At 41.6% G+C, this 15,717-nt stretch overlaps 1 protein-coding gene across 3 annotated transcripts in view; it reads right to left on the reverse strand.

Moving 5' to 3' along the window:
- Positions 1–15,717, reverse strand: part of RALYL (RALY RNA binding protein like) — a 595,378-nt gene that overhangs the window by 287,010 nt on the left and 292,651 nt on the right. For 2 of the 3 annotated variants that reach the window (XM_075826067.1, XM_075826068.1), the window contains exons 3-4: positions 9,016–9,293; positions 8,675–8,719 (exon numbers count right to left, since the gene is read on the reverse strand). In XM_075826067.1, the coding sequence (XP_075682182.1) occupies positions 8,675–8,719; positions 9,016–9,271 (301 nt within the window). In that variant the 5' untranslated portion in view covers positions 9,272–9,293. The remainder of the gene's footprint in view (positions 1–8,674; positions 8,720–9,015; positions 9,294–15,717) is intronic. The other variant, XM_075826069.1, reaches the window with a different exon arrangement.

Genomic DNA, 15,717 nt, shown 5'->3' on the forward strand with positions numbered 1-15,717 from the left:
AGCAAGAGCTTCTCATTCTTTTTATCCGAAAAACTACGTCAATCACAAAATTTAAAGGGGTTGATCACATTTCTTATGAGGGTTCCCAAACAATAAACAGATAATAGTGTGTCCTACTGTTGGCACCTTCAGCTATCAGCTGTAATTTGTATGTGAACATGGCAGAAAGTGCTCAGTTCCCCTGCAGCACCACCACAGGAGAAATGTAGCATTACACAGGGCCCATTGCAATCAATAACATGTCCATGTAGTGCACAGAAGTGCAGGGTCCTCCAGAGGGACAGTGGCGGATTATCATATGGGCGATTCGGGCGGCCGCCCGGGGCCCGAGGCTCCCAGGGGGCCCATGGCAGCCCGAACCGCACATCATTTTGCAAACCTATTCAGCGCGCTAGCGCTGCTACAAGCCGAAGATGAGGAGGGGAGGAGCAGAGAATTGGCCGGGATCCAGGGGTAGGACACGCCTCCCTGACAAGTGCGGGCGCCGCCATTGAGTAACAGAACAGCGACGGACGGCTGTTCTGTTACTCCAAAGCTGCAAGAAGAGCCGGGCGGGCGGTCACCGGCGCTGAGGTCAGTACAGGCTTATCCTCCTGCCCAACTGGTTCCCGACCGCTGGCTGTATTTTTACGGCCAGCGGTCAGGGACGGGTCCTTAAAACCCGAGCCATAGACTTTCTACGGCTCGGGTTTTAACTTGCTGCCCGCGCGATCGGGCAGCTGAATGTCGGGTCTCCGGCTGTCAGTGACTGCCGGGGACCCTGAGGAGAAGACAGAAGCAGCTATTCTGCTTCTGTCTTCTCCGATGTCTTACACAGCGTTCAATGAACGCTGTGTATAGGAATAGAGACAGCAGCAGCGGCGCTGTCTCTATTCCTCCCGGTGATCATGTGACTGGTCACATGATCGCCGGGTGCCGTTAGTGGCAGACTGTTGCTGGGTCTAACTAGACCCAGCACAGCCCTATTAGTGACAATCGTCACTATGAGAGGGCTGATTTTCCCTGTAACTGGGGCTGCTGTGCAGCTCCAGTTACAGTGGAAAAACATGGTGTAAAAGAAAGAAAAAGTATATATAAAGTTCCCCAAAGGTCTTTTTTGACCTTTGGGGGACAGACCACAGTAATAAAAAAATAATAAAGTAAAGTGCAAAAAAAAATTAAATAATAAATACACATAAAATACCCACCCCCAAAAAAAACGTTCCCCCCGCCAATCATTGTTGTAACGCTAGCGCTGACCCAATTACCCTAATATAGACATGTAATATATTAAAATTTACGGTAAACAATGGCGATCACAAATAAAAGGTCTATTTTAGGGTAAAACTATGTTGTTACCAAAAAAAATAGCTGAAACGTAAAAAAGCTTATTTTTTTTACTATTATTTTCAAACTTTATGAATAAAAATGCTAAAATAGCAAAAAAGGTGTGTATAAAAACGATAAAAAACGAAACCTGCATTGTCTACGGAAAAAACGTCGCAAAAATCACGTCGTTTTAATTTATTTTTTATAAAAATGTGTGTTTGGTGCAACTTTGTAATTACGTTTTATTAAAAAATATTTTCACTTTTTGAGATACAGCTGCTTTGTATCCTGTATCCGTCAGGTCAGCAGGACTGACGGGATCAGTGACACGGGCCCTGCGCTAAATTATAATCTTAGATGTGATAGATTTGAGGTGGATCCTGCGTGTCACTGATCCTGTCAGTCCTGCTGACCTGACGGATACAGGATACAAAGCAGCTGTATCTCAAAAAGTAAAAATATTTTTTAATAAAATCAATCAATCACACACATACTAATATATATATATATATATATATATATATATATATATATATATATATATAAAAAATTATGATATAAAGTTTTTAAATGTGTACATAACATTGTGGCACTATATACAAGGGGGAGCGCTGTGAGGCACTATATACAAGGGGGAGCGCTGTGTGCCACTATATACAAGGGGGAGCGCTGTGTGCCACTATATACAAGGGGGAGCGCTGTGTGCCACTATATACAAGGGGGAGCGCTGTGTGCCACTATATACAAGGGGAGTGCTGTGTGGCACTACATACAAGGGGGGGGCGCTGTGTGGCACTATATACAAGGGGGAGCGCTGTGTAGCACTATATACAAGGGGGGGCTGTGTAGTGCTATCCACAGTGGTATGTGTGTGGCGCTCTTTATAGGGGGGGGGGCTTTTTGGTGCTATTTACAAGAGGGGGAGGGCTGTGTGGCGCTCTCTACAGGGGGCTGTATGGCACTATCTATATGGGGCTGTGTGTAACGCTCTCTACGGGGGGAATGTGTGATATATAGAGGGGGCTGTGTATGGCGATATCTATGGGGGTGTGTAATATCTACAGGGGCTGTGTGTGGCACTATGTACAGGGGGCTGTGTGTGGCACTATGTACAGGGGGCTGTGTGTGTATGTGGCGTTTTACAGTGTGTGGTATTATATTCAGGCACGCAGTGTTTAGTGCTATTATATTTAGGGGCACAGTATGTGGCACCATAATAACTTTATTTTCGTTTATAGGTGTGGAAATGTTGGAAAAGTGAGGAGACGTCTGAGTGGCAAATTCTGCAGAAATGAGTCATGGCCGGGAGAAGTCGTCATGAGCGCTGGACCGGATGGAGAAGAAAAGAGGAAGAAAACTACTAGAATCTGAGACGTCGTCACCTGTGAGTCACTAGATTTATAGAGAATCTGTCACCTCTCCTGACATGTTTATTATAGGAATCCTTGTATTTCACAAAAAGTCTTTCTGTAGTCCAGGACTGATAGACAATTCCCCTTGTCAGGAGGATGTGTCCCTGCACAGTGTGATACTCTCAGTATGTATGGACACAGCCCTGTGACAAGGGAAATCGTAACACTGTTAATGCTTGCCCAGAAAGGTAGTGTTAAAAATAGTTACGGCGCGGCAGGGCGGCGGTGAGGAAGGGGGGCCCAAGTTTGGGTAACAGCCCAGGGCCCATGGTCTACTTAATCCGCCACTGCAGAGGGAGAGACACTTTGTGCACTGGCTAATAGATGGGGGTCCTAAATTGGGAACCTCTATTAATTCAGAATTATCTAATACATATTTGCTTTTATTTTAAACTAGATAACCCCTTTTATGGTAGGTAGTTATTGAAGGGCATTTTTCCAGTGTAAGCTTTTCAAAGGATGGCTGACAGCAGTTGGTGTCTTCTTTCACAATGTCCCATGAGATAATGAACTGTACTAAAGTAACCTTTTCAAACGCCTTAAATATAATATATCATAGCTAGGACATCAGATATAGGATCATCTAGGCTTTAACACATACAATTATTCGGTAGCTTTGTAGCACTATTTAGAATGTAGATAACCACATCAGAAAGCTTCATTGTATGTTTATGTGTTAAAGTGTAGCTAAACATTTGACAAACTTCTGACATGTCATAGAGACATGTCAGAAGTTTGTATTGGTGGGGGTCCGAGCACTGAGACCCCCACCAATCTCTAGAACGAAGCAGCTGAAGTTCTCGTGTGAGCTCTCAGCCGCTTCGTGTACGTTCGGCTATTTCCGGAAATAAATGTATCAGTGTACAGACTCAATAGAAAGTCTATGAGTCCGTACACCGATACATCGGCTTTCCGGAAAAAGCCGAACAGGAACGAAGAAGCTGAGCGCTAATACGAGCACTTCAGCTGCTTCGTTCTAGCGATTGGTGGGGGTCTCAGTGCTCGGACCCCCACCAATACAAACTTCTGAGATGTCTCTATGACATGTCAGAAGTTTGTCGAACGTTTAGCTACACTTTAAGGAATTTTTCACCGAAAATTTTTATGAGTTTAATGAGAACAATTTAAAAACGTAGTTCCTTTTTTATTTTAGATGCACTAGAGCAATAAAATGTCTGTAATGGAGGACATTCTTTTATTTAGGTTTAGCATTATTAAAAATAAATAAAAAATAAACGTTTTCACACCCCTTATCTGTTTCCACATTTTGCTGTTACAGATATTGATGATGAAATCGATGTTGATGATGATGATGATATGGATGATGATGATGATGATGATGATATTGATGATGATGATGATGGTATGATTATGATGATTATAATAATCATAATTTAAATGACAAAGTTACAAGTATGTCCATACTTGGATTTCAAAGGATTTGTCTGTAGACCTCTAAGAGAGGATTGTGTTTAAGTATGAGTTTAGAGAGGGGTACAAAAAAATTGCTGCAGCATTTAAACTTCCAAAAAAGAAAACTAAGACCTCTTTCATTCTTTAATTAAAGATGTTCAGAATCACCCGGACTATTCCTAGAGTTGTCCACCCATCCCAACTAAAGTCAAGGGAGAAGCGCCTTGGTTAGGGAAGTGACCAAGAACCTTATGGTCATTCTCATACAGCTTCAGAGTCCTGCTGTGCAGATACGAGAACCTTCTATAAGGGCAGCCATCTTTGCAGCACACTGCATTATGGATGGCCAGATGGAAGCAACTTATCAGTAAAAGACAAATGACAGCCCTCTTAGGGCGGAGTGGCCCTAATAGCTAGTTAGTGGCCGCATGTTAATGCGGGTAAACGGTCCCTTTATCTGCAAAATCGTGCGGCCATGAATTAATACATCCTTTATGGCCGCACGATTTTGCAAATTACAACAACTTACCCCCTATTCCTTCTCTATGGCAGCTGTCTCCGGCGCTAGAGAATGAATGGAGCGGCAGTGCGCATGCGCATGTAACCGGAATACCCCTTAACAAGATATTTGACAGCCGCTCCTACATAGTGCCAGCGCGGTTGTTGGTCTTGTTGTGAGCATATCAGGGCCGCTCCATGTGGCCGTACCCTTAGAGTTTCCCAAAAGGCACTTAAAGGACTCTCATACCATGAGAAATTAAATTCCCTGGTCTGATGAAACAAGATTGAACTCTTTAACTTGAATGCCAAACGTCATGCATGGAGAAATTCATCTGGAAAAATACCAGCCCTTTGATGAAATAAATTGGTATCAACATCATGCTATGGTGATGATTTTTAGCTGCAGTAATAGGGAGACTAGTCAGGATTAATCGGAAGATGAATGGAGCAAACTACAGAGAGATTAAACCTCAGACTGTGAATGTCCTTGAGCGGCCCACCCTTTGCCGCTGACTTCCACTTGGCCGCTTGGCCCACGAAACCCTGACCTGGACCCGATTGAGCATCTCTGGAGAGACCTGGAAATAGCTGGGGTGCTCTCCATCCAATCTGACAGAGCTTGAGAGGATCTGCAGAGAAGAATGGGAATCAAATCTCTAAATACAGGTGCTCCAAACTTCTAGCACCGTACCCAAGAAGACTTGAGACTATAATTGCTGTAAATGGTGCCCAAAGCAAAGTACTTAGTAAAAATTCTGAATACAAACTGTATGTAAATGTGATATTTCAGTTTTTTATTTTGAATACATTTGCACAAATGTCTACAAACCTGACTGTGCTTTCTCATTATGGGGCATTGTGTGTAAATCGATGAGAATTTTTTTTTATCCATTTTAGTATAAGTCTGTAAAGTAACAAAATGTGGAAAAAGTGTATGTGTCTAAATATGTTCTGAATGCACTGCATATCATTACTCATTGCAAGAATGTGTTGGATTCCTAAAACCAATGCCTATTGGCAATGTGTCTCTTCTTATTTGTGATAGAGATAGCCGGAAAACACTCCATCCGCTCCAACTTTACAATTTATAAAAATGGGAATTTTGTTTGTCATACATGACACGAGAATAATGATTATTTTACCAATGTCCAAGTGGAGAAGAAGCGATTGACCAGGACTCTATATATATATATATATATATATATATATATATATATATATATATATATATATATATATATATATATATATATAGAGGAGAAGGCAGCAGCACTCACACGGTAGTCATAGGTCGGGTGCCAAGCAAAAACGTCCCGATCCTTGGACGTAATGTCAGATATAGCAAAAGAACTTCGCAGCACTCCAAGTTGAAAATATGGTGGTTTATTCAATCCAAATATAACAGCAACGTTTCAATCCTACAATAGGATCTTTCTCAAGCTTGAGAAAGATCCTATTGTAGGATTGAAACGTTGCTGTTATATTTGGATTGAATAAACCACCATATTTTCAACTTGGAGTGCTGCGAAGTTCTTTTGCTATATATATATATATATAAAAAATAATTTGTGTTTCCATAGCAACATCATCATTTTCTTGTTTTTCATGGAACCAAATCTAACATATATTACATGAGGTTCTGTGTCTGATTGGGCTAAAGTCAAATATGAGCAGAAGGATAAGATGTCTCTGTGCATTTATTCAGAATGATGTAATGACAGTGGACAGGGTTTTCTCATTTTATTCTGAGGAGGATGAAATAAAGCGAGGTTGGGTTATCTCATAGCTCAAAGACAGCAGCTGCACAGTCCTATGCAAAATGTTATTTTAGCATTTTACGGAAAACTTCAGGTATATTTTAAATGATATTACTACATATGTATAAATATAAAATACACAATATTTATCTCAGAATCCCATATTTAAAGTAGTCACAGGGATGCATTCAAAATGAATATCAGACTGAGAAGGAAGAGCAATGACCAGCCCCATATACTACACATTATAAGTTTCTAGCAGTCTTACTGTCTTCTGGAAATGATACACCTTCACCTTGCTCCTACTGACAATATGAAGAAAGGCTTCATTTTGAAATATTATTAAGGGGTTGCTTATAAAGACCCAGAAAAGTGTTTCATTTTTTATTTTTTTTTCAGAAACAGCGCCACTTTTGTCTATGGGATATGTTTGGTATTGCACCTCAATCCCCATTCAAATGAACTGTAATACTAGAAGAAGCCAGTGGACAAGAGTGGTGCTGTTTCTGAAAAAAAAAAAAAAAAGCGTTCTGAATGCATAGGTATTGCTAAAAGCGTTGACATATTGTAATCATAAGCCCCTATATTGTATAATCCAAATTCTCTGTTAAAGGAATCTATTTTTGCCACATTATAAATAATTTAGTAGCTAGAGAATTTAAGTTTTGCCCCTTGCCCCTTCTCTGGCCTCAGTTCAGTGGCCAGATATGAAGACCTGATTAATCTGAGCTAGACTGGTTGCTAGGCGTCTACTGACCGACAGTCCGATTGATAAGACTGCGATTGTTGGGCATTACATCCATAGCAACTACACTGTCTGACATGACTCTTTGAAAAAAAACTAGATTGGTACTATGTTGACACCAAACAAAGAGAATGTAGCTTTTGGCAGCAGTCGCACCATGCCAACCCCTATCTCAGTGCTGTGTAAGTTTTTGCTTTAGCAGTAGTAAGTCAGAATTCCAGACGTCATTCTTCTTGAAGGAGTTGTACAGGATTAAGAAAAACATAGCTGCTTTCTTCCAAAAACAGTACCACCCCTGTCCACAGGTTGTGTGTGATATTGCAGCTCAGCCCATTCACGTCAATAGAGCTAAGCTGTAATACTAGATACAACCCATGGACAGGTGTGGCGCTGTTTTTAAAAGAAAGCAGCCATGTGTTTCTAATCCTGTACAACACCTCTAATTTTGGGGTCAAATTTCCATTCATCACATTATCTAATCAAATAAAGGTTTACAGATTCTTTCTCAGGTTTAATGAACGGCCAACGGTAAAGTATTTTATTGAATATATTGAATGGACTTCAGTTACTGCGGTTTATATTGTGTAACTCACATAACTACCATAAGAAGGTCATAAATTAGACAATAGTACAACAGTAAACAGAAGATTCATAAAACTAGGAAAATAACAAATCCTACAAAATTATGGAGTCAAAAATCATATATTTTCAATATTACAATTTATCTCTATTAATCATTAAACTAGAATTAAATAAAAAGACAAAGTACGAGAGTCCAATACAAAATACATAATAAGGTGAACTCAATCACAGGGGAACACAATATCTAGTCCAATGGTGGAAAACCGGTAGCCCTGGGGCTGTATTTGGCCCTCACATGCCCCTCCTGTGGCCCCTGTCTCCTCTCTCTTATTGTTTTACCATTCAGTATGTACAGTACACGGCTCCCGGCATGCTCTGCTGTTCTGTTGACATACTCTTCTCTATTCTGCACAGAATCATACACTAATTTATGTGATAAAGAATAATGTACAATATTTAACCATTTACACATTTATGGCATAAATACGTTTCTGCCACAAATGTTTAATTGGTGAATGTCACACTTAAGAAACCCCCGCTGATATTAAAAATGTAGGTCCTGTGTCCCGGTTTTGTCGTAGACAGGCCACACATGCATATTTACTCTCCATGACCGTGAATGGGAGATTCGGAAACAGCTGAGGATGCTTCCTTAATGGTTTTTATATATTCCATAGACTGTAGAGAAACTGCATGTGTGAATCTGCCTCTCTGCTGCATGTGGGGGGGGGGACACATAGAATGGGGTGAAGGGACACATCTAGACTCCAATGATGTTTCTATGTTGACCGCCACTGGTCTTATCAATCATCACATACTTGTCACATAAGAAGGCATGGAGTCTTTTCAATTGCTATATGAGCCCAAGATGACTATCTATTAATTTAAGTTACAAAGTCATAGCTCACACTCCTTATACCATATAGAAATTACTTAAATAAAATAAAAACACATACCATGAGAATCTTGCAAAAAATGTTCACCTGAAACCATAGCTACACCTGATGCAGAAAATGAAAAGTGATCAATAATAATACCATGTACACTGAAGCAACATAGTATGCAAAACCAAAATCACTGTCATGTTGTAATTCCACATCCATCATTCACGAAGATTATTGCTTGACAGTGCAATATAACTAACATTAAAAAATGGTGTTCAAGGATGGACATTCACTTTAACACACACAACAGACCATAACGGTTGTCATTAATAGATAATAAGCAGATAATAACCAAAATAAACAAATATTCAGTTCAAATAAATATTTTAGTGGAATCATATTTGAATTCTTACCTAGTGGTTGACCTCCAATAATCCTTGCATTCTCTCCTGTCACCGCAGCCCGTGCATGCCTTTCACTGACGTACTGTACAAATGCAAATCCTTTATGTACTGAGCATCCAACTATTTTCCCATATTTTGCAAATATTGCTTCAATGTCACTTTTTTTCACAATGCCTGTGTTAAGGTTGCCAATGAAGACTCTGGAATTGATTGACCTTGGATCATTCTTGTTCGTGATGTTGCTAGTCTGTATTTTGCCAGTCATTATTGTAAATGTCTCTGGTCAACTGCAACAATAGTAAAGAACAATAAAACATTACAATAAAAAAAAAAAGTAAAATAAAAAAAAAAAGACGATTCATACTACCAGGCCCTGGACAGGCAGATGTCTTTTGAGCACCCACAGTCGTAAGACATTTGCCCAGCCTCAGGCAACATAAACAGTGAATGGCCAAAAAATGAAGCTATCTATGGGTTTTTATAGGAAAACACATTGACGGCTGTATGGCATAGGGAAATTTTAGCTATTAAAGGGGTTATCTGATTTGTTAAATTTTTTTAGAAACAGTTGCAAATGTCCTAAAAGAAAAAAGAATCAGTATTCACCTATTGCACTTTTCCCCCAGCGATCCAGGGCTGGTGTCCCAGCGGTCCTCTAGGTGTTTGTTTAAATGTAACCAGCATTTTACCACTGCAGCCAATCAGAGGTCTCAGCAGTCCCGTGCCGTATATCTGGCATCATGTCACCCGTCACTGAGCATTTACGCCTGGAATACGGCACGTCACTGCTGAGGTCTGTTATTGGCTGCAGCAGTTACATGGTGGCCGCATCAAAACAAAGAACGGGAGGATCCCTGGAGCACCAGCGCTGGATCACCTAGGGAAAGAAAAGATGAGTGCTAATACTTTTTTTGGGGGGTGGCGGTGGGCGACGAAAAATGCAACTGTTTCTAAAAAATGTTAACAAGTTGGTTAACCCCTTTAAGTGAGAAGCTTTGTGGATAATCTTCCTTTTTCACATATCATACTATTTCTTATAGGTCATAAGGGGTTATTGCCTGTTTATGGTTCTTGCCTGTTTATGAAACATAATGTATAGGCAGTTAAGCTTAGCTTAACAAATACTGACAATGCCCCCTCTAGGCACAGACCATGTATAGTGTTAATTAGGCCACGTACTTCTATACCATTGTTATACCAGCAAACATGTAGAGTGTTGAGTGGTCCACGTACCTCTATACCATTGCTATACCAGCATATATGTATAGAGTTGAGTGGTTCACGTACCTCTATACTATTGTTCTACCAGCAAACATGTATAGTGTTGAGTGGTTCACGTACCTCTATACTATTGTTCTACCAGCAAACATGTATAGTGTTGAGTGGTCCACGTACCTCTATACCATTGTTCTACCAGCAAACATGTATAGTGTTGAGTGGTCCACGTATCTCTATACCATTGTTATACCAGCATACATGTATAGTGTTGAGTGGTCTACGTACCTCTATACCATTGATATACCAGCATACATGTATAGCGTTGAGTGGTCCATGTACCTCTATACAATTGCTATACCAGCATACATGTATAGTGTTGAGTGGTCCACGTACCTCTATACCATTGTTATACCAGCATACATGTATAGTGTTGAGTGGTCCACGTACCTCTATACCATTTTTATACCAGCATACATGTATAGTGTTGAGTGGTCCACGTACATCTATACCATTGCTATACCAGCATACATGTATAGTGTTGAGTGGTCCACGTACCTCTATACCATTGCTATACCAGCATACATGTATAGTGTTGAGTGGTCCATGTACCTCTATACCATTGCTATACCAGCATACATGTATAGTGTTGAGTGGTCCATGTACCTCTATACCATTGCTATACCAGCATACATGTATAGTGTTGAGTGGTCCACGTACCTCTATACCATTGTTATACCAGCATACATGTATAGTGTTGAGTGGTCCACGTACCTCTATACCATTTTTATACCAGCATACATGTATAGTGTTGAGTGGTCCACGTACATCTATACCATTGCTATACCAGCATACATGTATAGTGTTGAGTGGTCCACGTACCTCTATACCATTGCTATACCAGCATACATGTATAGTGTTGAGTGGTCCATGTACCTCTATACCATTGCTATACCAGCATACATGTAAAAATATTGTGCTCTAAGTCATATCTGGTGGAGTTTAATCAGAATTTACCAAAGATGTAACAGACTCTCAACCACAGCTGGCGTTGTTGGGCCACTTTCAGTAAGTTAAGTATAGTACTGGATCCAATTTTTGCCTTCTCCTTTTTATCCATGCCGTGTGCTGACAAGAGGACTCGAGCGCTACAAGCCGTATAAGTCTGCGTCAAGGTGAGCTGGAGGATTCCTCCAATATTTTCTTATAGTACCATTTGTTTGCCTTAAAGGGGTTTTCCAGTTCCTAAAAATGAATGGCCTATCCTCAGGATAGGCCATCAATAGCTGATTGCTCGGGGTCCGACTGCCAGGACCCCCGCCGATCAGCTGTTTTGAAGGGGCCACAGAGCTCGTACGAGCACTGCGTCCCCTTCATTCTGGTCAGTGCTCGTATTGTGAATCGCTGACACAGCAGTGGCAGCGATTCACAGTATTCCAACCTTCTGCTATTGAAGTGAATGGGAGAAGGCTATAAGTGTGTCGGCGATTCACAGTACTGAGCAGGTAAGGCATGAATGGGAATCAGCACTCACACGAGTGCCGCAGCCCCTTCAAAACAGCTGAATGGTGGTGTCCCTGGTGTCAGACCTCCACCGATCAGATATTGATGGCCTATCCTGAGGATAGGCCATCAATTTCCTCTAACTGGAAAACCCCTTTAAGACCCTTCTTTTTTGGAAAAAAATTCATGAATGTTATCGTATTTAAAACAAGCCCATACATTATGATATTATTATAGCTATATGACATTGGCTGGTTATTAGATCCTCTCAATATGAGTTGTGGAGTTGAGATACTACTGCTATGTGTAACCTAATTACTGTATATACAATGAAAAGGCAAAGAGAAATAATAATAAGCTGTAGAATAATATAATTGCGTTCATCACTTCGATTATTATTCTCTTTTATAATAGCCTTTCAGCTATTCAAATGGCCTAAGAAGGACAAATGATTCTCTATACTATACGTATAATATCACCAATCTCCGTCTCCCCTAATTAAAAAAAGTTGTAGATATATGCTCTACCTATCTTATGAGATGTCAAGAACAGGGCAACAGGCTACAGATTTGGTTTTTGGCTGAATTCACACTGCCTTTGCAGATTCCTAATGGTGTATACGCCAGGAAAGCTCTTGGTAAATACAGCAAAAGTGTCTATAGATCCCCCATGCACCCGACAGAGGCTAAAGATTTATTCAGAGGCTAATTTATTTTATTTCATATGTATAATTTGCCACTGTGCTGAAACACAGTTCACACAGATAATAAAGAATTTTATACCATGAAAAAAGGAACAAACGGGTGTCAGGGGCCCAATAGCAAAACTCAGAATGGGCCTGTAATGGCCGGGGTAAGGAGACAGACAGGTGAGCCCTAATCTACCCGCCACTCAGTCCTTGCCTACTTGCACGGCCCGTCCTAGGCGACGGCGTACAACTGGGCGACGGTCCCTACGCTCAATAAGTGCACGCCAGACAAACACACGACGGTGCACAGAAGCTAAGGGAAATGGGGCAGTTGCACACGGCAACACCGTGAGCAACAAGAGTAGTGAACAAGCCGAGTCAAACCAGGAGTGTACGAGGTACCAAACGCAGAGCAGGAGAGTAGTCAGTAAAGCCAGGGTCAAATTGAAGCAGAAGTCAATAGTACAAACAGGAACAGCAGAGCCAGGAAACAGGACAGAATCACAGGCAAAGGAAAAGCAGGAAATGAAGGTAAATATAGACCGAGGGCGGGAGCTAGCTCTGTCTGGCCAGGCTGCGATAGGTTCTCCCACTCCTCAGCCTACCAGCCTGATTGGTAGCAGATCGAGTCACTCTATCAGACCTAGGAGCAGATGCAGACTGATTAATCACGGGCGTTGACACAGAAGCTGTGTCTGGTAAATCCTTTACAGAGCCCCATTGAGAACCCTGCTATATTTACTATACCTTTATTTAAGTTCACTATTCTGTTTTTAGGTCCAAATACTCTGATGATTTATTTCTTGTCCTGCAGGGAGAGCCATCGGATTTGCTGTAGGGTCCAATGTATTCTAGTTATGCTCTATTTTTCATACTTGATAAATTATATAATTCTGGCCGCATGCAGTGACCACTAGTGGGAAGTGAACTGCATACAAATTTATACAGCTAGAACTTCAACTGTATAAATCTGTATGCAGTGGTTGCTAAAGATAGCTGCCATGACAGTATGGTGGCGAGCACGGGAAGCAGATCAGTTCCAAGCACCCTCAACCATGGTCCCATATCATTTGTATGCCCTTTCTCTTTGGTAGGTAGCTACATCACTGAGAACAGTGGTAAATGAAAATGAAGTATTGGTAAAATGCAAGCCTATTTGGGAGCTTCACTTTATCCAAATTTATAGGCGACTGCCTATAGAATAATATAAATAAAATCAGAATACACATAAGTAATACAGAATAATGACAGTCTAGGAAGCACAGTAAAATATCCATGTCTAAGGCTGGATTCACACGAGCATGTTCGGTCCGTAAAGGACGGAACGTATTTCAGACCCAAGTCCCGGACCGAACACACGGCAAGGAGCCGGGCACCTAGCATCATAGTTATGTACGACGCTAGGAGTCCCTGCGTCGCTGTGGGACAACTCTCCCGTACTGTAATCATGTTTTCAGTACGGGACAGAAGTTCCACGGAGAGGCAGGGACTCCTAGCGTCGTACATAACTATGATGCTAGGAGCCCGGCTCCCTGCAGTGTGTTCGGTCCGGGACTTGGGTCTGAAATACGTTCCGTCCTTTACGGACCGAACATGCTCGTGTGAATCCAGCCTAAGGCCTCATGCACACGAACGCGCTTTTGCGGCCGCAATTCTCCCGAAAATCCACGGAAGAATTGCGGCCCCATTCATTCCTATGGGGCCATGCACACGATCGTGGTTTTCACGGTCCGTGCATGGCCCAGTAGCCCGCACCGCAGAAAGAACAGGCATGTTGTATTACGGCCGTGTTCTGTGGCCCGGGCTCATTGAAAATAATGGCCGCGGCCATGTGCACGGCCCGTCATTTGCGGGTGGCTCGCGGCAGTCACTCCGTGGCAGGCCGACACGAAAATCACGGCCGTGCACATGGCTACGGTCATGTGCAAGAGGCCTTAGGGCACCATTTGGCAATAAAATGTACAATACCAATGGAGAACATAGTAGCTGCAATAGTGAAGGTTATCTAATCATAGAGCGTACTATGATAGAAGTGACAGTATGTCTGCTGCAGTTCCTGATGCCCATGTCTTCTACTGGCAGGATCTATACAATTAAATATTATCTAAAATATTTAATGTTCATAATAAATATTTCACCAAGAAGAAGGGGCATAGGGGATCTCAGTAATGAGGAAAATTAATAAAATTAAATGTATTCATCCTTGAAAAGAGACGACTAAGGAGGGACATGACTAACTTGTATAAGTGTATAAATGGCCCGTACAAAAAATATAGTGAAAACTTGTTCCATGTAAAACCCCCTCAAAAGACAAGGGGGCACTCACTCCGTCTAGAGAAAAAAAGGTTCAATCTCCAGAGGCGACGAGACTTCTTTACACCCCATGCACACAGCCGTATTTTTCATCCGTAATTACGGACCATGATTATGGACCGTAATTACGGACCCATTCAGTTCTATGGGCTACGGAGACATTTCCGTACGATGGGTGTCCGTTCTGCAGAAATAATCCATAAAATATAGATCATGTCCTATTCTTGTCCGTAATTACGGCACGGACTCCCCATAGAAGTCTATGGAGCACTTCCGTAATTACGGATGGCTATGGATGTGCACACGTAGCCGTCCATAATTACCGAAGCGTTGGCAGGCGATGCCAGGTTTGCAGATGTTGCACATCATTTGTGGGTTTTCTTCCTCTTTTTGAGGATCCGCATAAACGGATGCATTACAGACTGTATTTGCAGATAAGTTGTGGATGACTACATATCCAGATTTTCAGATGTAGCCATCTTTATCTTGACTTTTTAACGCATTAAATACACAGTGGCAAGATCCTTTATCTGGACTTTTCCAATGGCTTTGTGATATCTCGCTGCAGAATGTTATCAGAGTCAAAATAAAGATGGCTACATCCGTACGGACAGTCTTTACGGATGAATGAAAATAAGGTCGTGTGCATGGGGCCTTACTGTGAGAACAGTGAATCTATGGAATAGTCACCGCAGGAGCAGGTGACAGCAGGGTCAGTAGACGGCTGCAAAAAAGGCTTAGATAATTTTCTAGAACGAAAAAATATCAGCTACTATGTCAATGTGTAGAATTTTTGTTTGAATGTTGATCAGATTGCCACTTGGCGATCAAGAGGAAAAATTTTCCTTTTTTTATGGCAGATTGGTTAATGCCTTATGAGTGTCACGATCTGTGGGTATGTGGACCCACTATGCCACACGTCCGTAGCGGAGAAGCAGCTGGCCGAACAACAGTCCTAGTACCTTTGATAGTCCAGACAGTAGCGGAGGCTA

The sequence above is a fragment of the Rhinoderma darwinii genome, chromosome 5 (genome assembly GCF_050947455.1).
Source record: "Rhinoderma darwinii isolate aRhiDar2 chromosome 5, aRhiDar2.hap1, whole genome shotgun sequence".
Classification (NCBI taxonomy): domain Eukaryota; kingdom Metazoa; phylum Chordata; class Amphibia; order Anura; family Rhinodermatidae; genus Rhinoderma; species Rhinoderma darwinii.